At 45.2% G+C, this 25,899-nt stretch overlaps 1 protein-coding gene across 10 annotated transcripts in view; it reads left to right on the top strand.

Annotated features, from left to right (window-relative positions):
* The window catches only part of LOC112559435 (retinoic acid receptor alpha-A-like), a 115,288-nt gene that overhangs the window by 74,082 nt on the left and 15,307 nt on the right, over positions 1–25,899 (top strand). For all 10 annotated transcript variants that reach the window (XM_025230746.1, XM_025230719.1, XM_025230692.1 and 7 more), the window contains 6 exons: positions 11,511–11,683; positions 16,356–16,497; positions 16,703–16,869; positions 20,855–21,025; positions 22,442–22,646; positions 23,525–23,683. In XM_025230746.1, coding sequence (XP_025086531.1) covers positions 11,511–11,683; positions 16,356–16,497; positions 16,703–16,869; positions 20,855–21,025; positions 22,442–22,646; positions 23,525–23,683 — 1,017 coding nt within the window. The remainder of the gene's footprint in view (positions 1–11,510; positions 11,684–16,355; positions 16,498–16,702; positions 16,870–20,854; positions 21,026–22,441; positions 22,647–23,524; positions 23,684–25,899) is intronic.

Below are 25,899 nucleotides of genomic sequence, written 5' to 3'. Positions count from 1 at the left end.
CTCTCTCCTTCTTACACCAGCCTCTCGTGATGATGATCGACAACAGAGGTTGGCACACAAACCTGTTTACAAGCGACTAACGATGTTTTCAGCAAGTCGCCCTGACCTCCATCTTGCTGGTGTTTTGTCCGAGTGTACGACACTGCGCTCCCCCTCCCTGAACTCCCCTGTCTTGGGTTCTTACTGAGGTGGGGGGATGTTAACACACCTGGACACCAGCAGCTTTGTTATTGTAGGAAGGGTTAATTCCTTTTTGATAATGTATGTATCATTTACACTCTTAGTTACACAAGGATGCACAGCGGCCCCGGACCATATCATTCATTTACATTTCGTTTCTCTGTATAAAAGTGCAGGCAAGGTCGTCTGCTCCAAGTATTGTATACATCAATGTATGTTCTTACAGCTGCCATTGGGACCATCTGGCTCGCAGTTTGTCGCCAAGTCGTAGGTTGACGATGAAGCTAAATAAGGACACAAGAGCAATATTATTGTTTGTCCTCCATCCAAGACAGCTGTCAGCGTCCAATTAGAAGAGCAGGACAATACCATACCAAACATCTTTATTAATCCTTTTCATGAAATTGTTTGCCAATATTATTATTACACTACACATCGCTCATTACATGATACCTCAAGTGTGACATTAAATATAAACACGGACAGAAAAGAGAAAAAAATCGTGAAAGACTGGGTGCTCTGTGCAACTGTAATTGTTGTCACACCATGTAACAAAATATTCCACCTGTCTATAGCAGGAGTCATTGTCGATGGAAATCAGTTCTGTAACTCAGGTGTCGTCTGCAAATGTAACTACAGGGCAGTTATCGTTCCTGTGTCTACCCCGTGTAAATGGCAATCAAGGAGAGAGTAACAGTCATTACAGAATACAGACTGCCCCACCATTGGAGCTATTCTGTGACGAAAGCAAGGAAGATGAGGAGAGGTAGGACAGCTGGAGACCGTTAGCTAAAAGCTCAGAGACATGGCAGACCTCGTCCACCCTGAACGCAGCGCCGGAAATAGATTATGAATAAAGATTCTCTCTCTCTGTGTGGGAGTGAGTTTCTCAAGATGGTCGATGTATGGCGGTGAACACCGTGTATGTGTCCCAATCGGCTAAGTCTACGAGACAAAATAGTTCTAGCCTCCCTTTTATCGTTCTCCGTTTGTTTACTGCAAATATTTCATAAGTAGACATGGTACGCGGGAAGAAGTCCGATATTTACAGGCCGGCGGGTGTTCCATTTTTGATGTCTACCAATAAGAACATTTCTAGGTGTAAATGTTTAATGTTGTAACAATAAGAACATGTCTCACCGCCATTTCTTGCGGCGATAAGTGTGAAGACCGTCTGTTGTTGACAGGAGGCTCAGTGTTTGCACGAGTTTCATGCTTCACGTGAAGCTAAACTAACTGTATCAGCTTTTGTGGCTGGTTGCATGGCAGGACTTAAACATAAGTTTGATTCGCAGGTCTGGCATGCATGTGGTCATCTCAAAGTTTGGTCTGAATACACTTGAGACCAGCGACTTTCTCCAGACTTGATGTATTTATTACTAGCCAACGGCTAGTTTTGAAAGTTGTCAAAAACTTAGGCTTCACGTTAAGTCCGAGAAAGTTTCAGATGCAAACCGGCCCTGATGTCGATACAGTGATTGCAGTCTGTGCTAGTATCCTCTACATTGAGTGTCTGCCAACCATTACGTGACGTAATGGTTGTATGATTAAATTTTCTCGTCCAGACTTATAGCCTCGAATAATGTCGTTATGTTGGGAAAGCTGTTACCCAGCGGTCAAATAAAACATTTTTGCCGAGCCTAGGTGGACAAACTGCAGTTTTCTCGCCTTTCATACACTCAGTTCTCTCTCTCCAATTTTCTCTCTCGTATTTACAGAGCGAATAGTTATGATTCCAAACATTTGTAGAACCAATATGGACACGAGAGTTGTCTACTTCCGTTTGCAGCAGACGATTTACTGAAGTAAGTGGATGCGGTCTGTTTGCGTGATCAAGATGGCCACAGACTGGCGCTTGGTGGCAATAAGTTGATTCCTTTACGCCCCGCTGCCACCCATGTCAGGGTGTTGTTCTAGCAGACCTACAGGTGACAGCTTGCCCAGTGTGCAAACGTATCTCAATGAGTGTTCATTTGTGACAAAGGGCCAGTCGGCAAAATCAGAGTGAAACTCTGTATACCCTACCCATGTGAATATTACCATTCTTACCTGGGGTTTTGGAAAAGTCAAGGCATTGTTGAGGTTTTAAATGTATCGCGACTGTACCACGGTCAGGTGTACCGACGTGCGGGCCGGAAGTCGCCTTGTATAGATGTTCGTGTGTGGGATCCCGGTACACGTCGAAGCCAAGATACAAACACAAGGGGGTGGTAACGGGCACCCAGTAGTGTAACGGTTAATACACCTGGCTGGCTTTCACCAAGTCAGGGGTTCAGACCGGTGTCCCCCTCCCTCTCCCCTATAGTGCAATGTCACCTGGAATCACTCTCTGACACACAACTAACTGAACGCCAACTGTGACGTGCGCGCAGGATGTGGAGTCCCGGGTGTTAGGCACAAACCTGCGACCAACTTCGGTAAAAGTTTTTATTACTATTATTGTTATTTTTTTATACCTGCCTTGTGCACAATTTTCTGAACTTGCTCCAAGGTTCGCCTAGTGTTCGTCATGCTAGAAAGCAGTGCTCATCGCTACGTGGCGCTCTTTGTCAGCGTGAACAGATTTCACTTGCACATCGCAACAAGTAGATGTATAGGTACCTTGTCTCACACCTGTGTGACTTGCCGGTGTCAGGACATCGGGGACTTTTAGACTGGCGACACCGTAGGGTGGACGTGTGCGTCACGTGTGACCTAATCTTCTACACGTAGTTTACACGTAGTCTTCACGTAGTCTGTACGTACTGTACACGTACTCTACTACACGTACTCTACACGGTCAGTGACGGCAACGCGTAAGCACAGGAAATAAATGTGCTCCAAACATTTTGTTGGATGGTTTTGGTGATTTTGGGCTAAAAACAACCAGCACTTGTTCTGTTGATAACAGCGATGACAGCGACGGCGTCAGTAGATGTGTAGTGTCCTCAGAGAGACAAACAGTCGTGAGAGGCGTCGTTGTATGTGCGATTATTTCTAGCTTGATTTTCTTTTAAAGAAAGGAAAAATTAAATTTTTCCCTTTTTTATTTAGAATGCAGGTAAAGGCTACCCAAATCAATAATGCACTAAAATATTAAATATTCTAAAGCAAAGAATAAAATAATAAATTAAAAATCCTAGAAAATTATAAAATAATATATATTGGAAAATAAATGCCTTTAATTGTCATTTAGTTGTACTGATCTAAAAGTGAAAAAAAATATTACTTGAATTAAAAGGATTCAGTAATTGAAATTTGAATTAAAATAAAGTGTTTTATCAAAACTAGAAAAATAAGGTAAGAAATAAATCAATAGTGAAAACAAAGAATATTTTTTTACCGCAATCCTCTAATTTGATTCGTTTCTGTTTTTATTTATTTAACATATTTGTATGCTAAAAAAATATATATATTCATTTGTACTGAGTGTGAGAGCTCATTTGCCTCTAGCAGCGATGACTATCATCGGCGTTGTGCTCACAATGTGTAGCAGGCCTGAACTTTGCTCACACGATGACGTAGTACACATGTTTCCATGGTGCCACCGGAATCTGATGCACTAGCTCGTCCCGGGTCCTTACAACTTACAGGTTAAATTAAACTTTCTGACTCTTTACACGGAAACATGCAGAAAGAGTCCCCCTGCCCCCCACTTTCAAACAGAGAAAATCCCAGAGAAGGACTGACGTGAGTGTCGGGGCTTTACAGTCACAATGGTAATGATTGAACTTGTAGACCGCCTTCCCGGGTGGAGGCGAGCTGAATGCACGTATACAGACCCACCGACAGTCAACCATTCACGACACACAAGCGCCAGCACTCGTCTGTGTAACTGCTACAATAACCAACGCATGTGTAACTGTTGTGGGCTGCGCATGCGCTGTGTAAACCTGCAATGGTTGTGTGAGAACCGTGAGATAGGTGAAGGTGGATGTGGGGGAGAGCTGAAATGATCCACTGTCAGACCCATCAGAGCCTGGCACGTTGTAACTCGTAGTGTCACTAGACCGTGGTAAGTCACACACTGAAGTCATGTCACTGAAGCGTACCGTGATACTGTACTGAAATCACCCAACATGAAGGACATGGTGGAACATGGTACAGTCGTCACCGGACTATGACAAGGCGGTAATGACTTGCAGTCCCTTTCACTTGAACGCATTTCATACCTCAGTGATGACAGCTTCTCAGAGCCAGTCGTTCTTCAAGTCTCCTTATCCCCTGATACAGATGATCCTCCTCTCTCCACGTTCTGCGCAGAACAAACGCACTTTGCGGCGATGACAAATTCTGCCCATGTAAAAACTCGGCACGTGAAAAATGTGTAAGAAAAGCTGTTAATACGAAAAGTCTAAAAACATTTATTGGGATGTCAGCACGCGCGGCGAACGTTTGGTGTAAAGCACTCGTTTCTTGTTTTTTTCGCGGAGACGTGGGCCTGGAGGCTGGAGTTTGTGGAATGTTGCTGCCAGCGTCGCCAGACAGGAGGATTTGTCTCACCTTTATTGTGGAGAGGGCGCTCGTTACCTCGTTAACTCCGAGTGTCACTTTGTGATATTTTATACAGCAGCAGTGTCTGCACATCTCTCTGTACTTATCAGCAATCAGTCTGCCCGTCAACCGCCAGTTTTTTTTTACCAGCGGGAGGATATGATGTTTGTGGACTTACTCTTGCTTTTCAAGACATGATGATGGCTGCAATCAGCAGCATTCATTAACTGTGGCATTAACTAACCACTGTCCGAAGTAGAACTAAATAGTACTTCTTAATTCAAAGCCTTTGTGTAACTTACCGAAAACAGTGAATGTGTGGTGTTTGTTGTGGCTTTGTTGAGTGAGAAATAGTTGAAAAGTCAATTTGTGGCCCAACTGAAGAGGGAGAGGATCCAATCACTGAAGTTTATCCTTACGAGTCAGTTGTGTGGACAACTGAATAATACTTTTGTGATGATGTTAGCCATGTTAAGGTCCATGAATGCTCCCTCGATCACAGACCTAAATTTTGTCGCTTGAACTGTTACAGCGAAAATTTAAAATTATTTTAGAAATTTGTGAAACACAACAAAACGCGGTTGTATTGAAAAGCGCATGGTAACTGTTGTGGACAAGTGGAGGATGTTTTGCCAATGGTGTTATTATAAGTTTAATGTTCTGATTCAAAAAGAAATACCCTTTGTCAGCCAGCAAGCTGATACAGGCTTGTAAATTTAAGAAATTTGAAATTCATATTTAGTTTGTGCTTTGCCACATAATATAAAATAAGCAAAAGATTTCTACATTTAAAAAAAATGTGAAACATGTAGAGATAGACTAAAATCTGAACACAATATAAAGTAGTTTTCTCGCGAATAATTTGCTTGTTAAAATTACTAAAGTTTCATTTTCTGTGACAGCAGAATAACTAAATTTATAACCGTTTAAGAATTTTTCTTCGTTTTGCTTATTTTAATTAGTTTGAAACAACGGTGAGACAACTTTTTCGTGCAAATTTATGACAAGAAAACAAGAGGAAGCGGATCATTAAAATCGTAAAAAAGCGAGTGTGTGTATTTACTCATAAATGTCTGAGATTTTGTGTTGGAGACAGTAATTTCTACAATAATTCTCATACAGTTCAAGGCATCTGAATTTCTGAAAACACTCCTGTTAAACACGGAAAACACAAAAAGAGAGGGGAAAAAAAAGAAAAGAAGGAAATATGTGGAAAAAGTAAGACAAAAAAAAAAAAAAAACCAAAGGGAAAGATATAAAGATAAACATTATTTCCGTCTGTGGTGGTACCAGTTGTCTTTATAGCTTCTGGAACTTTATGATAGGCAGGGAAATGGAGACTAGAGTTTCCGTCTCTGATGTTGTCCTGATAGCGCTACTTCAGAGAGAGAGAGGGCGAGAGAAAGAGAGAAAGATGAAGATGTGTTCTGTCCTTGATAATACCATTTTAATGGCTTCTTTTATAAGTCACATTTGTCAATCTTATTGCTTATTGATCTCTGTCTATACTATTATCCAGAGGTTCTGATGACATATTTAACAATGAAAGTTCTTTGAGTTTAACAAAAGGTTGTTAAATGTTTTTAACAGAAATATTTTAGAGAAGGTTAATAATAATGTGCGTAGTCGATTAAACTTTAGTTAGGAAGGCTGTCTACATGGTTTAGAAGTGTGAAATTCATAACAGACTTTATCAGCCGTACTGTACACAATCGCGAGCAGTCGTGTACACAAACAAACAAGTCGTATCACCACTCGTCGCTTGAGTGAACCTCGTCCTCTCTGTACCTACTTCATTCCTCTCGTCCCGAGCTTGTACCGAGTTCACCTGATGATGGAGCCCGGCCTGGTACTGATGCCAGGATAAATGGATAGGTTACAGTCGAGAAAAGTAACTGGATAATTTATGTCATGACCGTGTAGTTTATTTCACATTCTCTAAATGTGAATGTGTGCAGTAAAAAGTAAATAAGTAAAGATTAGTAATTGCTGTGTCTATAAATCCCATGTTCCTCAGAAAATTATCAGACATGAAAATTGTTTAAAGCTAATTTGCAGATAAGCTTGCAAATAGTTTGTAAGACATTCTCAGTGTTTTTCTGATAATTGAAATGTACTCGATGTTGTGAGACTGTGGTTTCTAACCAAAGAATTACGAATATAGAAATATCACCCAATCGGTTATTTTTAGCTTAAGGTTTGTGCATGTTTATCAAAATAAAATCCTGTAGTGTTTACGTGTATTAAAATAAGCTAATTTCACAAGCATTTTTTAAAATGTACACAGCTTGCACGAGTATACAATAAATAGAAAACTGATCACACTTTTCCCGTCATCACATCTAATGTCTGGAAATAATAGGTTCAATAATTTGGTTTTTTTAAAGCAACATTGCAGGCAGTCTGTTTTGAATATGGTGGGTGTGGGGGGCTTTTTTTTAGGGGGGGAGAGGGCGGGGGATTTTCTTTTTTAAAAAAATATTGCGTGAAAAGGAAAGTTTAAAGACATTCTGTACTATTTCAGTTTCGGCGATCCCGATGCGTATGTTATAAATCTCCTGCTGTGTATAGTTGTATCGGTAGTGTCTCTAGTATTTGCATCTCGAGAACGAACAGAGAGGGTACGGGACATTGTCATTTTAGGTAGTAGTCTTTGTCCAGTCCTTACAAAAATTATTTTTGTTTTTTTTTTTTTAAACTCTGTAACATGCCTTAAGTTGAATGAAAGATGCATCACGGTGTTTAGCGCCTGTGGTGAGTGGTAAGTCGGCCCAAAGAAAGAGGGCGCCGTGCCTCTGCAAGACTGCAGTATTAATGGCCGCGTCCGTGTAGTTTTCATTACACATTTATCAACAGCTGCACGAGGTGCCATGCAAAGACGCACGAAGCGCACACGGCATCAAAGGTCACACATTCCACCCTCGTGCTCGCCGCCATCTTGGACAGGTGCCCGCACACATCAAGCGGCAACAGCGAGGTGTCCGTTAGGAATGAAGCACATCAAACCGTCTTACTCTCACTCAGCGCCCTCTGGTGGCAGCGAGAGATCGCGAGACAGGCTCGGGATAAGGTCGAGAGCATCGTGCATGTGGATGGAGAACTCGTCATGTTGCTGCTGAAGTCTACGAACAGAGGGAAACTTGCGTAGTCGCAGTCGTAGTGGTAGAGACGTGACCTCAGTGAACCCTAGAAATAATTAAGCCAGCATCGTCATTCCGGGTAGCTGTCACTCCCAGAGTGTGTGTCACCCACAAGCGAACCAAGTCCAGGTTTGTCCATTTCCTTGTCTAGTACACGTTCCAGATTCTGACCATCAATTATAAAGACACAGAAAATAAACAGCAGGAGAGAATTAGCATCCGACAAACAACACAAATACTTACCGAGAGAACACAAACTTTTGATGCCATGTACTTACTTAACCCCTAGAAAAAGTCACTCACAACACGACCTTTGCCCTCGTGGAGCATGTAATCATATTGTAGCATATTATTTATCCAGAATGAGATCCTCCCCGCACTTCGTAATTTGACCGATTTAGTGCAGGGAGGTGAGGCAGCTCTAGTTTCTGTTCCTCTGACCTCCAGCACTTTAAGCACCCCACAGCATCGTGACGTCATCATGGTACTAACAGACTGCGATTACACGCGCGCGCTTTATCTCTGTTGTTGTTTTGTCGGTTAGCTGAGTTTTGTAGTGTGTAGAGCAAAGATATCTTGACCCTGACAGGGTCATACGAACATGTTTCCAGTTTGTAGTTAATTGTAATTTGTTACTCACAATATAACTTACTAAACTCGTGGAATAAAGCTGTTACTCTCGGGCAAGTTGATGCAACACTCAGCTGACATCAGTCTAACTAAAGTGCGCTCGCACTTCCAGAAAACAGCATCTTTTATGAAACTAAACCGCATCATTTAAAAACATTTATGCTCTCGGATTAGTCTTTTGTTGTATTGAATAGGTTTTGCTTTATTGGGAATCACTGCACTTAACGATGCAATAACTTATTATTTCTTTCTTTTTCCGGGAAATCCGTCAACTTATCTAAATTATTCGCTTAAGTCTAGATCGTAGATCGATTGCTTCCTTCTCGGTGTAAGAGAGAGAGAATGCGATAAAAAGAGAGATTTTAGCAATTCATTCGAAGATTTCCTTTTTATTTTTGTGTCATTTTTTTTTAAAAGGGTTTTTAAGTGTCACGTCCACGCACGCTCGATACGGAACCATGTCCTGCCTCCGCTTCCGAAGTCGTGGACCGTTGAGGAGGACACATGTCTTTCGCCATCTTGCAATGTTGTTGTTGTTGACGCATGTTGGTGGCTGACAGCAGTGATGAAATATATGTGCATGGCGTTGACGAGACCAGGGGCCCAACACGCGAGGTTCCTATTACAGCCCGTGTATAGGGCGCGCGTGACGTCACATGTCAGGTCGCGGGCTGCGTGACGGACACACTCATTATTGTTATCCATCATTATTATGTTTATGTCTTTTTCTTTTTAGTAAAGCGCTTTGAGCCTACCTTTAATGGTGGCGAAAAGTGCGATACAAATAAACCTATTATCAGGGCTTCTGCTAAGGCTAAAATCTTTGGGGTCCAAGGGACCCCTTCTTCAGATTTTTAAGGGGTCCCTGTTCTTCGCCCAAATTTGAAGGGGACCCCATTGACGAAAATGGAAGGGGTCCTCGGAACTTTTAATGCGTACTGTACGCAATTTTTTGCGTAAGCAGAAGCCCTGCTATTATTATTTATTATTATATTTCTTTAAGCTCGTTGTCCTGAAGCGCAGGCTGCTTCTCTCTCAAAAGGTCCTCCGGCCAACTCACTGGGTTCGGCTCATTTTTATTTATTTTTTAATTATTAGGAAATGTTTGCGATTTCTTACCTTCGTTTTGGAGGAAGGACTACACTTTTACCCATCGAAAGCCCACAGAATTCGCCAGTCTGCTACGACAACGTTTCATTGGCACCTGCTGGAAAAACACACTAACCGGCATTTTCGCTCGGTATATATACTTACCATCATTTCACTTATGAACTGACCACATTTTCGCATTAACTCACCAGCAATTTTGAGTTTATTTCCATGTTCATCAGTCTAGCTTCTAAGCAACATTACCTGACGGAGCCGCCTTCCTCCCACTACTTAGAAGATTTCCTCCGACAGGAAACGTCACACAGCGACTGTGACGAGGGCTTCATTCACTGGGGGATGGAAAGTCGTTGCAGCTGGCACCGGCCTCTGCCAGACTAAACGCAAACACACGGAGAATGGCGCTGAGACTCAGCTTCAAACAGCAAATGAGTTCCGCTCAGCGTATTTAACTTGTCAGCCTGTGATAGTTCAATGTCTCCGCTTCCTTTCTTGCAGGTCCCTGCCTCGCCACCTCCACGTTTATTCAATAAGGGACGACGTTAACCCTCGACAGACCCTAAAGTTTATTGTAGAGTCAAAAGTTTACTGTAACATCTTCACGCGCTTAAAAAAACTCTCCCTCACTCCGCCTCCCCCTTTTTTAGAGGAGGGTAAATGCAGAGGAAATGGTGGAGATGAAAGAACAGAGCTCAGACTCTTTCAGAAAAAAATCTCGGTATGATTACAACTAAAGACGTGTGTCTGTGTGTGTGTGTGTGTTTCGTACGATTTCACGCTTTTATTCGTTAAATGAATTAATTGCCCAGCACGGTCTTTTCACTAATGTGAGGATGGAGCTGCTGTCGTCCTCACATCTACCTTGCTTTACAAATGTCGTGGTTGTCGTTGTGTCCGTTGGTACCCGCCTGTCGGTCGAGGCCAAGTCTTTATGTAACGTCAATCGATGCCGGGTACGAGGCGTGTGAACGGCGTCTGCAGTGGGGTGGAGGCCACAGACTGCTGCTGATGTGGAGCATGCTTATTTGTACACGTGCACGTGTTTGGACTTTCATGATGATGTGTGTTGGAGTGTGCGCAGCTCCGCGCAGTATTTGATATCTCCTGAACCCTATCGTGTTACTGAGCCTGTAGTGTAGCCTCATTGGCTAGATTGGTAACATCTGAGCTTACAGTTTCTCTGCAAATAGACATAAAGCATGTGTTTTTGCGCTTAAATTTTATCCCGTGTTTTTGAGCATTTTCTGTTTGCGTACAGTGTATGCCATCGTTTAGTGTGATTGTCTAACACACCCCTGGTCTCCACGGCATCCACAATCCTTCATCCCCTTAATCCAGCTATGAATTTGAGGAGAGGTTTTAACATTTAAGATTGAGATTGTTTGGGGGTAGGGTACAACTTTGTCTGTCTGTAATATGTTAGGATGAGCGGTTAATGAATATTATTCAGCAGCCTGTCCGGTGCTTAGTTGTATACACAGCCCTGTGCTCAGAGGGCAGACAGACTCGGCATCTGCCTCGGGCCCCGCGCTTTTGATTAACATGGTAACTAGGCTTTAAATTAATCTCCATGCCTCGGGCTTATATATATACACAATAATATATATAAAATAGCTAGTTGACGTAAATTATCTGTATATTTCAAAAATGTGCCTTGTCGAAACACAGGAACATTTCTACGATTCTCGAAAGTGTTCCTTACCTGCATGACAAAGAGTTGTTTTCCAGATTACCACAAATAGAATGAACACCTGAAAAGGACGTGAATGTTTTTCATTTATATAACATAAATGTGGAAAAATATTCAGGCTGATATTATCTTTAATGCTTTCCGAGTGATGACCATAGTGGTTTCTTTCGTTTGTGTACATTTAAAGAAACTGCTTCTGTGTGTGTGTGTTCGCTAGTCTGTGTTGCAGTCACTGTTGTTTGTGTGTGTGTTTCGTGTTTTTCACACTGCTCTGTGTGTGTGTGTTGCAGGGTCACTGTATGAGACACACGGCAGTTTGTACGGGTCGCTGCACAGTCCTTCGGGGTTACGAGAACATGGCGCCTCTCCCCCGCCCCCACCCCGGGTGTACAAACCGTGTGTCGTCTGTAACGACAAGTCTTCGGGGTACCACTATGGCGTCAGCTCGTGCGAAGGCTGTAAGGTGAGTGACTTTATAAGGACATCTAGCATAGGAGGAAATATATATATAGGATGTTGGTAAATCCGGCAATCCGCGGAAAGCTGATGAGAAAGTAAGACAGAACAGAAAAACGAAGAAAGAACCTGTGTGTACAGGTTTAGGTGCATACACTCGGGTGGACAAAATATTTTCGTCAGCTTAAAAACAATTATTTTGTTGTCTGTCGTGGGGTTAGAAACCCGAGAAATTTGGCTGTTAGTTGAATCACAGCCGCTGCACGACATCTGTATTCCAACCTGCATCACCCAGCTCAAGCATCCTCCAACCTTTGTTTCCACAAGCACCCGGGGGCGCACACAACAAACAAAAGCAAGAAAGTCCATGGAGAGAAGATTAGCGAGGACCTGGAGGTGTTTACTTGATTTGTTTAAAGATTTTCTCGTGCCAGAGATCAACTGGAGTGTTGAGAACAGTTGACAGCTAGTGGAGGACACGGAGACCAGCGCCGGGTGCAGACCTGGGAAGCGGGTGGAGGGGGAGTCACGCAGGTGTTTAGTGAGCGCAGGGTGTGGGAAGTGCTGGGGCGGACCCTTCTGAGCGGGAGGGACCAGTAGTAGTTTAACACCGGTATTTAGCCTTACAAACGACATGTGGGGGTTGGTTCTAAAACCCTTTTCAGATCCCCCCCCCCTTTCCCCGTAAATGTTTAATTCAGTTTACAAACCCCATCTGTTGTCTGCGGGCTGGTCTGGAAAAAAAAAAAAGCTTAAAAAAATTGACAAAGAGAAAAAGATTGTGAACAACACTCAGTGGTTGTGTGGAGCATGCACCACCAGTCAGACAGCAATGGTCTGAATTACTTTTCATATTCTGTCGGCGGCGGCAATTTACGGCAAGTAGACTGCAACTAAGTAGAGTAAGCTCGAGAGGTCCGACACAAGCGATTGAACCGCCGTCGCCCTCGCACCTTGTTGCTCTGCCTCGAGTGCCGCAGGCTGTTGCGCCTACCCCCCGTTCCCATCCTACCCCCACTCCAACCACTCCCCATCCTGTGTCCTCACATCCACCCAATTCTAAGGATTTCTTAATTATAGTTTGATAAAGAGGTCGCAACCGCCGTTCCCATCTGCGATCGTTACCAGGCTGTATTAGCAGCAGTTCTCCTTCGACAGTATTGCAGTTCTTTCTTTCTCTCTCTCTTCTTTCTTTCTGTATGTGTGTTGCTTAAGAAAGGGGTGGAGGTACAGTTTTTATCGGATACAGTTTCTATGTCTGACCTGTTACACTTTCTCTTGGTCGTAGCAGCTCTTTTCCTTCCACTGCATTTTTCTTCTTCTTCGCCACCATGGGTCTGATGGCTATTAAGTATTTTTTGTCTGCAATTCCCCCAAGCCTCATCAAGTTCGGCCGCCAGAAAAGAGCCGGATGTTGGTGATATTAACAGGACACGTGACTGGGTGCATCGGGATGCGTCACTTGCTGACGTCACTTATTTCGAACGTTTTGTTGTAATTTAATGTACATACAGAATTTAAATAATGAAACAATCAGTATGCACATGCACTCAAATTTTCACCATATGAGAAGCTGGTTACACTTTAGTGATAATGTGATGATGTGATAATTTGTAGACTGACCGTTAAATTCCACAAATGTCGTTGTGCTATGAAGGCACGTGCACATTTACTGGATAGTTTTGAGACTATCAGTTGTGATAGTAGAAATGGTTATGATAAAGAATTCTTTATTTAAAATTCTTTCTTTGATGTGAATCGCATCATAAAAGTTAAATTCCTCCCTTTCCAATTCCTTCCATTTTCAGTTGTGAGACATGTAAAAGAATACAATACGTGACAAAATTTCCACTGATAATAAATAATAATTATGAATTGATAGAAATCTAATTTATCAAATTGTCAAGTGAATAAAATATAATGTTTAAAAATTTTGTCAGTAACCCAATCAACAAGTGGGTCATGCAAGGTGTCATTAAGGTCGGATGCTAGGCAAGAACAGCTACATCAAAAATTTGTCAAATGTTAAATATTCATTATTATTTTTTAATCAGCGAAGAAAGTAATAATTACTCCACTGAAACATTTCGAAGGATTTTGACTACTTTTGCTGCAAATAAAATAGGAATACTATGAGTCAAAGTATTAACATCTTCCGTTTGTCTGATCACTCTTTTCTGGTGATCGCCAACAGTTGTTATTTCATTGTGGTTGTCACATCTGTATTTTCTTTATATTATCTTCTGTTCACTTTTACTAAATGCCACCTTTTTTGCTCTTATGTCCGTTAAAACTGTTGAAGATGTTTCCCGCTAGACAGTAGCCGCATGGCTAAAGCGGAAGTTCCTTTCATAAATCTATTCTTAGTAACACACATGGCTGCCCCCTTGAAAACAGTCCAATGCTTGGAACACCGAAGCCAACAAGCTTACAGTGGTAGCACGAACTTGTATTACTGGACTGTTGGCGGACGATTTTTCGATTAACTACTAAAACGAGGCAAGAGACTACAAAGCTTCCGGTTTAGTCACATTCTTTGTTACGGCTCGCCGAGACTAACAGCGGAGAACTTCACAAGAGGCTAAGCGTTGGTCTCGGCAGACAGCAGTCCACCTATACACGTCCATGGCGGTACATGTCCTGCTCCGGCACAGTTGGCTGATTTATCGTGGGTTGTGTAACACGCTGACCTCAGTGTCAATCGTTGACAGCCACACCAGCAGCTGCGACACGGTTGAACCGCCAGCGACTGCCGCCCTTTATCACCTCCCGTCACCCGTGGAGGAACTCAATCGTGACCGTCGGAAAGCGTTGATTCTTTTGCCGAGGGAATAACGAGAGCAGATTTTTACATTTTTCTTTCTCTTTTATGAGTGTGTATGTGTGCGCGTGCACAGCGCGGGTGTCACGGCTGACACGCTTAACGCTTCTCAACACTCGGTCTGAAGCGCATTCACCTGAGTCTTGTTGAAAAGCGTCCCTCCGTGTTGCGGCGATGACGATTAAAAGACTATAAAGATATCTCTACCTCGGGCAAGCAGGGCGGGACGTCTTTATGATGGAATAATTTATGTTATTTAGAGAAATATATTTTCTCTTTTATGACAAATCATCTTTTGAGGTGCGTGAGCTAATATCAATAGCTGCACGGGCCAGTGGTTTTAGAAGATATTAGTCGAGAGGAGCGTGAAAGGTCTGTTGGAGGGCAAGTCAGAAAAAAATGCTTCAGCTGTCAGGATTGAGCTCTGTTCAAGATTTATTTATCCTACTACTTTCCCTCCGTTTTCAAGATACAGGCATGCACACATTACCATGCAGAGGAGTTCAACCACTTGGTCAAGACTGTACATGTCTACAGCCAGTATGTCAACTGGAACCATCTGTTCATCAGACCGTATCGTGGACGTGCGCGCCGTCATGATTATGACCTCTCTGTGTATAGGTGTGTTGATTTGTAGCCCACAGACCGGTTGGTGGGTGGGTCAGGGTAATATTTTCGTCTACTGAGCTCAGACCACTGATTTAAAAAAAAAGTTGCTCTCTAGTTGACCTTTAAACAATTCTTTAATTCTTTTGAGAGAGCTCGGCTTGTTTGACGCCCTCCGTGGGACCTGTAACTCCTGACAGGGGGTGGACACCCACCCTGGGTGGCTGAGCTGGCTCGGTCCCTTTTTCTTCTACTTTCTTTTTCTCAAACCTGCTGGCCCCTTTACCTGTAGTCTTCAAATAATAAAATACCAATCAAGGAATAAGACTTAAGTGTAAGCCGAGACCAAAAGGACTGAATTATCCCATCCGCATAAATATCGAAAATTGAATATTACTGTAATGTTTAGATATAAGTTAAAAAGTTAATGTTGATGAACTTTGAAATGAAACATGGAAAAAATAACACGTATTACAAAATATAGATGAGAAGGGGTTGTGTCTCACCGTATATTTTATCCCTTTGTTGGACTGCGAGGTGGGTTGGGTGCAGGAGGATCAAATCATAAAGATGTCAACTACGACCACAAAATGATCAAAACTGGGAAAACGCAGTCGGGAGGATGAGGTTTATTCGGACAGCGAGAATGGAGAGAGAGAGAGAGCACGAAAGTCTGTTGTCTTGTTTGGAGGGTTCAGAGTCGACCCAGTCGTTCTTGTCTCTCTTCTTTCGCTGTAGTTGTTTAAAAATCTTATCAGGGTTTTCCCTCAAACGCCTTCCCACTGAACAATTTCTTACTCTGAGGCCCTCCGTAAATGGGATTAAAAACATTTTATAGACAGACACATTAAAGTTTCAGTGCCCAGATCGCTCAACTCTTCTGGGAATGGGATGGGAAGGGAGGGTGGGTATTCGTCGTCCTGTCCTCGCTGGGATGTCAGAGGTCGACATTAATACAGCTGTCCAGAGAGTCCACCCACAAACACTCATTCCTTTTCTTACTTTCAAAAATACCCGTATTTAATCAGGACTGGGTATCTGCGAGTAAAATGTTTTAGTCCCTCTCCGTTGCACTGAATCAAGTCGCCAACAACAGGCGCCATGGTGCAGGTGATTGCTGTCCTCTGGTGGTAACCGCCACGTGGATGTTCACACTCTCTTATCGTTTGTATCACGCAGCTGTATTATTGTGAATATTACAGAAGCTCTGTTGTCATGTTTATTAAAGTCGTGTTGTCTTTCTTTGTTTCAGGGATTCTTTCGGCGAAGTGTGCAAAAGAACATGCAGTACACGTGCCACAAGGACAAGAACTGCGCCATCAACAAAGTCACGCGCAACCGCTGCCAGTACTGCCGCCTGCAGAAGTGTCTGGCCATGGGCATGTCCAAAGAAGGTAGGCATGTCGTGTTGGCGGGTGGAGATGGTGGGTGTGGTGTGAATGCCCGTGTCAAATGATAGTTTGGTGTGATTGCTGTGAACGTTTTGGTCGGCGAGGGTTTGTTTGTGGGTGTAATGTGTCGTTAAGAACGTTAACGCTAGATTCACAACGTTTGCCACCAGGCACTGTATTCCCTGTTTGACCTCTGACCTGTTGACAGCTGTGCGCAACGACCGGAACAAGAAGCGGAAGCACAAGCCGGAGAGTACGAGCGGGCTGACGGAGGAGCTGACGGAGGACGAGCAGATGTTGATCCAAGACATCCTGGAGGCTCATCGGGACACGCTACCCGCCAATGAGAACGGCGCTAACCTGCCGCTAAACACGGTTAGTGGGGCCGGGAGATCGGGGTGTCTGGGGCTCAAAGGGTTTGACGACTGACATGACCTACAGCACTTGGCACAGCGGACTGACATGTACAGTACTTTATACATTGGCTTGGCTTTTCATACATCAGCCATCAATTCAACATAGTCTGCAACTCAGTGGTCCTTGCTGCAGGCCAGTTGCCATACGAACCACACGTTGTGGGGGAGGAGGATAGTTGATAAAGATGGAGGTAATTAGCAGTTTCCACTTTGTAATTAGCTTTTCTGTGCTTTCGAGGAATTATCTTTTTCTGGAGACAGACCCAAAGTTTCAGGTACAGTACAGGATTGTATTTCCTAAAGACTGAATCCATCATTCTGTTTGTATGCGCGAGAAACACCCTAAAAGTAATCATGCACACAAGGGTCAAAACTGTGGGGTTGCGCATGCGCATAACATCGTGTTGCCCCCGGCTCTTCCGTTGAGAAGCTTGTGCATATCCGTGTACATTCGGGGTGTCATCATGTTTGACTTCTCGCTGTGCATAGAGGTGTTTGTAGGCTTGTTTCACGTGCAGCTGGTCTCACTGTTGTGTCAGTGGTTTCACGTGCAGCTGGTCAGTGATCTGAAGTCTATGAAGCGGAACGATGGTCGTGGTTCGGGACTGTCAAAATTGCCGTGTCGATGTAAACCATAGTGGGTGGTTTTGAGTTTTGAGTTTTGTGTTTGTGTGTGTGTGTGTGTTTTCTCCGACTTCAGCAACACGGTGGCGGTGGATGCCAACCTCTTTGTATTTTACTAGTTTTCCCACCAGTCACACCACACTGGACTTGGGTCACTGTCTTGCTCCGTAAATTTAAAAAGAAAAAACCTGGAATAGCTGTAAGTCAGGAGATAGCTGTGCATGTTGATAGACAGCAACATGCTTAAAACCCATCTTTCCTTGCACACACCTGATTAAACATAAACATGTATATTTTTAAATATAAAATCAGCTGTCCTCACATGCTAGACAGTCTGTGTTGAAGAAGTCGCTTGAAGTAGACTGCCCCATTGATGGAAGTCTGCCCGAAATATTCCATGAATAGTGAGTAATAATAATGTGAACAAAATGAGTTCCTAGGCTTACATTTGCATTTCTTGTATGAGGCAGGGGTACATGTGAAAAGACTGTAAAAGATCTCGGGATTAATTCTTTTTATCGACGCTACTGCGAGCACAATGCAAACCTTATGCAACGGGGTGGATGGGTGGGTGGGTAAGAACATTTCATCTGTATGACAAGTGGGGACGGGTACGCTCTCGGCTCATCGGGGTGCCACGCATACTCTTCCTGCCGCCCTGGATAAGCTGCCGATCGATTAAAAGGTAGGCGATGGCGGGCGCAGATTACTTACACGGGTAGGTACGAGAAGGGGTAGCAGGCCCTCCCCCCCGATACCCACCTGGGGCTGAGCACAGCGCTGTTAGTGCAGCTGGCAGAACTGTATCCGAGGCTGCATCGGCACAGCCGGTGAGCAGCCACCCCTCGCCGCTGGACGTGTGCACGGAGGGCTGTCGGGGTGTGTGGGAAGTTGCTGCTCCCCGCCCCCTCTCCCCTGGCGATCCGGGTGCAACAAGTTACATTCGCCACAGTTTCCCAGGACACGCCCACCGCTGGCACGCCCACTGCCACTTCGGCGGGTAATTTATTAAAGGCAGCAAAATAATGGTTCTGCTGAGTGAGAACCGAATTTCTGCCGTCAGTTGCTTTTTTTGATGTTTTTGTTTCCCTCCACCCGAAGCCAACTTGACGGCGAGACACAACTCGCTTTCTCTCAGCGGCTGTGTAGCAATATTCAGCATAAAAATCACACTCAAAAACTCGCTGGGTTTTCTCTCCACACAAAGTAACACGGTTGTTCTTCCTTCATTATCCCAAACGGCGGAGGTAGATGAGTAGGGAGACGACTCCCTCCGCAGAGAAAAACATTTACCAGGGTCTGGATCGCGGGCTGGGCGCACTGCCCCTCGGTGCTACTAGCGGGAGGTCCAGGGGGATGCTAGTCGAGTCTGACCTCTCACTGACCCTCTGTGTGGGTTTTTCCTTCCTGTTTTGATCTGATAGGGTCTCCTACTTCAAACACCCTCCTCCTTTCTTGACCTTGACATAGTATAATGAAGGAAGTAGTTTTGAAGGTGGGTGGGTAGACAGTGGTAGACAGCTAGCCGGCCACGAGCACAATGGACATGTCAAATCCATCTGCAACTTGTTTGTCCGACTTCCACAACCTGTCGTCCTGTTTTGTGATGACAGTGTCTGTCTCTTTATCTCCTTGACTGCTTCACCTCTTCCCCCAATTTAACAGTTGGATAAACTGGGAGAAATACGCTGCCTCACGGGTTGCGAACCGACCACCTGCTGGTCTAATCACTTCATTAATTATCAGATTCCCACCTGACAGTTTCCGCCTTCTTATGTTTGCGCTGATGAGCACGAACATGTTTTGTTGAGGGAAGGTAACTTACTCCCCAGCTCTGAGTAGGTCGGTGTGAGTCTGGACTCCGGCAACAAACCTCCCAGACTGCCACCCGCCAACACTACGAGCACCTGGGTTAGGTCAGACTGACTGTGACCTCCGGGCACCGCAAAAACTGAATATTAGAACTGAGGAAGGAAGACTGTCCGTTCTTGGTGTCAAGAAACTGTCTTGTGCTGAAGAACAATAGCTACCTCAAGCCTTAACTCTTAGGGCAACCTGAAAGATGGAGAAGAGAGCTTTACGTGGAATTAAAAAGCAGAGCTCTGAGCACACCCTCGCAGGATAAAACCTCTAGTAGATATACGGGGTGGATAGAGTACCATCAAGACAGAGATTCGTCTGGCTAAACTTTCGTTTGCAAGAACAGCACTAGACTTAGAGGTGGAAAGCACTTCTACAGCAACAGCTGGCAGTGTCTTTACCTCATAATACTTGAGGCGGAGAAGAGCTCTTGTGTTCAGGTTGACACGGCCGTGCTAAAAATGTTCGTTTCTCGAAATAATACTAATGGAAAAATAAGCTTACAAACAAGATATTTGTCTTTTAATGTAAAAAGATTTACGATTTGGGAGACTGACGCAACTGTCACCATAATCCGAAGACAACTGTGGACAAAGTCGTCAGATTTTTTTCTGTCGGGTGAGAAAGGTAGTCCGCCATCTTGGCGCGTGCAGCTGTTGCCGCTCAACGTGTCCAGCTTCTCTGACAATCGATTGGAGAGGTTTATTGATGGGATTATCCTATTCGACGACAGCATTATGAGATGCCGAAACGATGATTCAGCAAAAAGATTTGCATGTCTGACTTCTTTCCCACCACCGACACCACCACCACCACTACCATCACCACCACCACGAGCTCAAAGCAGATTAACAGGCAGCTAATGATCTGCTGATCACCCAAAAAATGTTGATTCTTAGAATACGTAGATAAGCTAGCCAAGCAAGTATCAAGTGTCAGGACTCCTGGAGGAACCACAGGGAATGGTGGGTACCCGAGTCACGTACCCCGCCTCCCTGCTGTCGCCGTGAGCTCCAGTCCTCGCTTGGCTGGGTGGACCACCTGCCCTGCCCCTCCTGTGGTTAAGACCCCGTGACGGGGCGCGCTTGAGAGCTTTTTTATGTAATCCAGGGAAGGGAGAGAGTAGAGAATGTGCTGGTGATACTGTCTAGGGCATGAAGACGGTGAAGGACTTTGTGTGCTGGTGATAATGTCTATGCATGTAGACACTAAGCACTCACTGAGCTTCTTTTTGTGACTTTGTCTGATGTTCACAGCCAACAGCTGACATCTCCATGCTCCAAGGGTTTCTTTGACGGAGATGTAATCTTCTAAGTCTGCCTAAAGCCTTGCAGTTGCTGTGTTCAAGTTTTTGATGTTTTAGTCAAGCAAACTTGGTGTTTGTGTGTGTGTGTGTGTGTGAGTGTGTTGGGGGAGGGAGGGTTTTTCTGTTCTCACACGCTGCTGTTTATCTTTTGCAGGAGAAGCCCGGGGACTGCACCAAGTTGGGATTCTTATGGGAGAAAGTGACCGAACTGTCCTCAGCTGGCATAGTTAAAATTGTGGACTTCGCCAAAAAGATTCCTGGATTTTTATCATTGTCTACCTCAGATCAAATCACTCTACTCAAGGCAGCATGTCTAGAAATTTTGGTAAGGACGGACATGATCATAGTGTGTGTAGTAATTGTTTGTCTTTATCTCCTTGACATTACTCAAGACACAATTCCCACTAAAATCGACTGTTGTCCGATTAAAACAAATTAGAGGGGTAGTCTACCCTGAAGTGTTTTATTCAGAAGACATTATGTTTCTCTGCTAGTGAGCCTAGACATGGTATGGCTTTTTAAGGCTTTGATCCTCCACGTGTTTACGGTATTCATAAAGGAAAGAGAGCGACAACAACAAATATGACAAATGCTTTAGCATGTGACCGCTGACGTTGTGAACTCGTTCTTCGCACGTGCGCCTCGTGGTGTGTAAGACGAGCTGCCTGCTGAGATCACTGCTCATTATTGTGATAGAAAGCACTACTTAAAGATCACTTGTAGCAAGTCGGGCAGCTTCGTGAGGTAATGGAGTGTTAGGGAGTGTTTGGAGTCCTAGTCACCTTCCACCCCAACCCCTGTCCTCCCTATGTGACCTAACTGTGGGTGTGTGGCTATTTATAGCTTCAGGCGAGGTCATACGAGGATCGGTAAGCAATCCCTCCCGACCCTCCCGACCGTCCCAACCCCTGACCGACTGAACGTATTGCTGACTGAGATGTGGTGGTGTGTGTGATGGTGGAGGTGTGTGTGTGGTGGGTGGTGTGGGTGGGGTGGTGGTGGTGTGTGTGGAGGTGGTGTGTAGAGGTGTGTGTGGAGGGGGAGGAAGCTTCACGCGCCAAACACCAGGGCAAACTATTCTAGTCCGTTGGCCACCTTGACCTTTGCGTCACTCAAGACAGAACACTCGAAGCCAGGGGCTCTGGCAGCAAGAATACCTGTTGCTATGAGAGCCGCTTGGGATTCCTCCCCCTCGTGCCCCCCTGTCCTCTATATTGACAAGCAGCCGCGTGAAGTGCAGGCGCCCTCTGTAAAGAGATGACGCGGCTGCCAGGATAAACAGTTTGGGAGGCAGTTACAAGGGCTCTCGGGTCTAGACAGACAGGTCAAGGACAGTTGCACAGCTGCAGCTGCTGTGTTGTCGTGCAGCAGGACCGTCTGCGTGTGCTGCAGTATTTACCCTCCTCATCTCTACAAGTGCTGTGAACACGCAGGCAATGGGGGGAAATTTCCCAGGGATGTTCAAAAGTACAAAGGGTTGGTTTTCATTGAACTGTTCACTTGAGATCAACTTGTTTATTGTACTTGTGTAGAGTTGACTTTGGTTGAAGAGGAGTGTGGTGTAACGCGATGGAGAAACAATTTTAGTTAAAGTTTTAAAATCGAGTTGCGAGGTGTGTTTCTGTAAAAATGATGTATATAGAATGAAATTCAGCAAGTTATTTAAAATGAGAAATGTAATGAAATGTAGAATTATAACTGTTGTGCAACTGTCCTGATGGTGTGTGGCATCACGTGACAGATACTGCGCATTAGTTACCAGTACTGCGCGGACAAGGACATGATCCGCTTCTCCAGCGGCCTGTGGCTCAACCGCGAGAGTCTGCAGCAGGGAGGCTTCGGGCCGCTGGCGTCCACCATCTTCGGCTTCGCGCAGTCGCTGAAAGCACTGGACACCGACGAGGCGGAGTTCGCCATGTTGTCAGCCATCTGTCTCATCAGTGGAGGTAAGTTGTTTCACCGGGGTGTGGACTTTTGTGGGGGTGGGAAGGGGAGGCCTGTGATTAATTGGAGATAGACGAAGACACAAATATCCACTGGACTGCTGACTGGTTGAGGTCCAATGTTGATCTTATGTTGGGGTGAGGCTGGACAAGCACGACTGTGGCAAGCAGTGACGAACATCTCAATAGAAATTTTAGATAATGAGAATTTTTTCCTGTCCTTGCCGAGTGGTTAACTGTGTATGTAGTCTCGTCAGTGTATATAGCCAAAGAATCTAAAGGCTTATAAAGCAATATTTCCCCAAACGATATGGTTTTTGTTCATGTCCTAGCTACTAATTCTCGAAATATGAACGAATAACTCTGTTCTGTTCTCGAGATACAATCGTTTCATCACCGTAATTTTTACCCGGGAGTTTGGCAGTCTTACCTACCTTAACATTACAAAAAGACTGGCTTGTACAGGGCCACTTCATTAACACGAGCACCAAGCTCATGTACAGCGTGCGCCTTTCATTGACATTGGAAGTTATTCTGGGTCTAATGGCATGTATCCCACCCCGACCCAAAATAAAAACAAAGCAAAACAAAATAAAATAATTGGCGCATTGTGTGCAGCTGACTAATGATGGTTCAACAAGTTAAGAGGGTAAAATATAAACTTCCAGGTTTTTTTTTTTTTTTTTTCGTCGTCTTGGCCTATCAGTCAGCTGCTGGCAATCTAAGGGGTCGATGAGAGGATGTGGACAGGGCTAACACTTTAACGGTCCTGAAGGTGTAGTGCTGCAGTACCTGGGTAGAGTGGTCACGTGACACGTGTGTGAACGTGGTGTGGGGTCGTCTTCACGTTGCCTGACGTACTGCCGTTGTCCTGCGTGCAGATCGCTCGGGGCTGAAGGACGTGGACAAGATCGAGCAGATGCAAGAGCCGATGGTGGAGGCGCTGAAGCACTATATGCGGTCCCGAAGGCAGGACCAACCCAACGTCTTCGCCAAGCTGCTAATGAAGGTGACGGACCTCCGGAGTATCAGCGTGAAAGGTGAGTGGCTAGACGAGTCTAATGCGCGAGGCCAGTCGGTGTCAGCTCGTTTGTCTCTGTCCTCCTGCCATGTCCCCCACCCCTCACCCCGGTCACCTGATGGCGCAACGGTTACCGCCTGTCACCAATACAGTGAGGGTTGGCTGTCGTGGGTTCAGTTCTCGGCTCGGGCACGCTGTTTCTTTCTCTGCACGTGACTTCTGTTAAAGGCTGACTGCTTTGCCGTGATATAGCCTTAGTTGCTGGTTTGTCTCATACCTGGGCCCAGGTGCACGGGAAGTCCTAGGCAGCTAGTCACATGACTAAAGCGAGGTGTATAACACATCGCACTTTAGCGGATTGCCTTGCTTTAGCCGACGAGCTCGCCCTTAGCCATGCTCCATGTCCATGACATCTGGTCAAACTTATTGCTTAGTGGGTTGGCAGGAGGGTCAGCAGACTGTTGCTGTCCTGAGGGTCTGCCTTGCTGCACATTTCACATCGTGTCTGTATGTCCTGTTGTCTGTGGATGTATAATTCTACTTTTTGTCCTTATCAACGGCATTGATTTGAGATGTAATGTTTTTTGCATTTCCATTGTTGTCTTTTGCCATGAGAACGAAGAAAAATGAATGAAAAAGGATGCATAACGCTCATCTTTCCTTCTCATGGCATTTTGTCTTGTTTTGTTTGCAAAATTACCCGTTAGATCAATGTATTAATTGGTATTGGAAATATTGCTTGGCTTTGAGTTTGTGAATGGTCATTTGGTTTCATTCTGATCATTGTTATTTAAGAATTCTTGTAAATACATAGGAGTCACATTTAGCTTTACATGTGCTTCTTGACCAAAGCTTGAACTGCACAGCTTATATGCTTGCGTTTTAATTTGTTTTTGTTGTTCGTTCCTGTCGTTGTTTTTGTTTGCTTTGCACCCCTGCCTGCCTTACCGCTTCCTTTCCGTCCTTCTTGCATCTAGGTGAGCCAGAGTTGCGTCTAGATCTGACAAAGTTTCGCCACAAAAAAATAAAGATGCCCCCCCCTCCGAAGCCAAAAACCCTCCTTCAGTTATGCTTTGAGCGCGCCTCCATAATGGTCGGCCCCTTGATAATGAGTATGCAGGTAGAGGACGCCACCGTCGAGAGCAGTCTTGGTAAGGAGTGGCAGTGTGGGGTGATGACACTGGCCTGGGCACGCCCAACCCTCCCTACGGGATGTGGCACATGCCCCTCGTGCAGCAGCAGTTTTCTATGTCCTCATCTTGCAACCTGGTGTCAGCAACGACAACGAAGGCCACAGCCACCATTACGAGCAGCAGCAGCAGTACACCCGCACAGCAAGTGAGTTCCACGTCTCGGTTTGATGTACCCGCGTGGAGCAAGTGCCCCCACCCAGCAACTTCCTTCTCATCGACCAACCCCCCCACAGCCTGCCCACGCAGCTGGAGCCAGGAATGTCGGACGACATGATGCTCCGAGTTCAAGAGAGCATGGATGGAGGTGGGCAAGAAGAAGACATGGGGATGCTGTACAACGCCCTTCACTCCACCTTGCCTGCACCTGCGCCGTCGGTGAGGAGTTCGCTGATGTTGTCCCCTAGCCGCGAGCTGTCGCATCCCGAAGCGATGCCAGGGTTTGCCGGCCATTACGACGCCCCGGTGTCCGCCAGCGAGTTCATGAGAAACCTCGCCCAGGCTGGCAGGCTCCGAGAAACGGAGCAGGAAGCGATATTCCAGGGCTACCCCAGTGCCTCCGGCGTCGAGTACCTTCTGCACCCGAGCCTTCAGCCACACCTGACTGACAATGTCATGGAAGTGTCCGCAAACAACTCCAACGGCGTCAGCTCCAGCACCGCCATGACAGGCTGGGAGGGGCGTGATGACGGGGTGGGGTGCAGTAGACCTCAGGTGGGACAGACCTGCGACACAGCTGCTTCGGGGTCTGCAGGAAGCATCCTCGATACCCTGCTGTCGGACCAGCACCCGGTGTCCATCAGCCAGTTGATCGGAGGCGCGCTCAAGATGGGGCCCAACGAATGGATGAACTTTGAGCCGCAGTGAGCCTCACCCCTCTTCCCCACCCAGGAACCCACCAATCTTCAGCTCAAACTATTCACCCGTCAAAACAAGGGATCCGAACTCGGTGAAAAAATTTCTCGGTGACACCCCCGCCCACAACCCCAAAACAGAAAAAGGAGAAAAAAAAAGTTACTATGCTACCTACGAGCGGCCATGAGTT

This window comes from Pomacea canaliculata, linkage group LG1 (assembly GCF_003073045.1).
Source record: "Pomacea canaliculata isolate SZHN2017 linkage group LG1, ASM307304v1, whole genome shotgun sequence".
NCBI lineage: Eukaryota > Metazoa > Mollusca > Gastropoda > Architaenioglossa > Ampullariidae > Pomacea > Pomacea canaliculata.
This window is presented reverse-complemented; position numbering and strand designations above follow the sequence as displayed.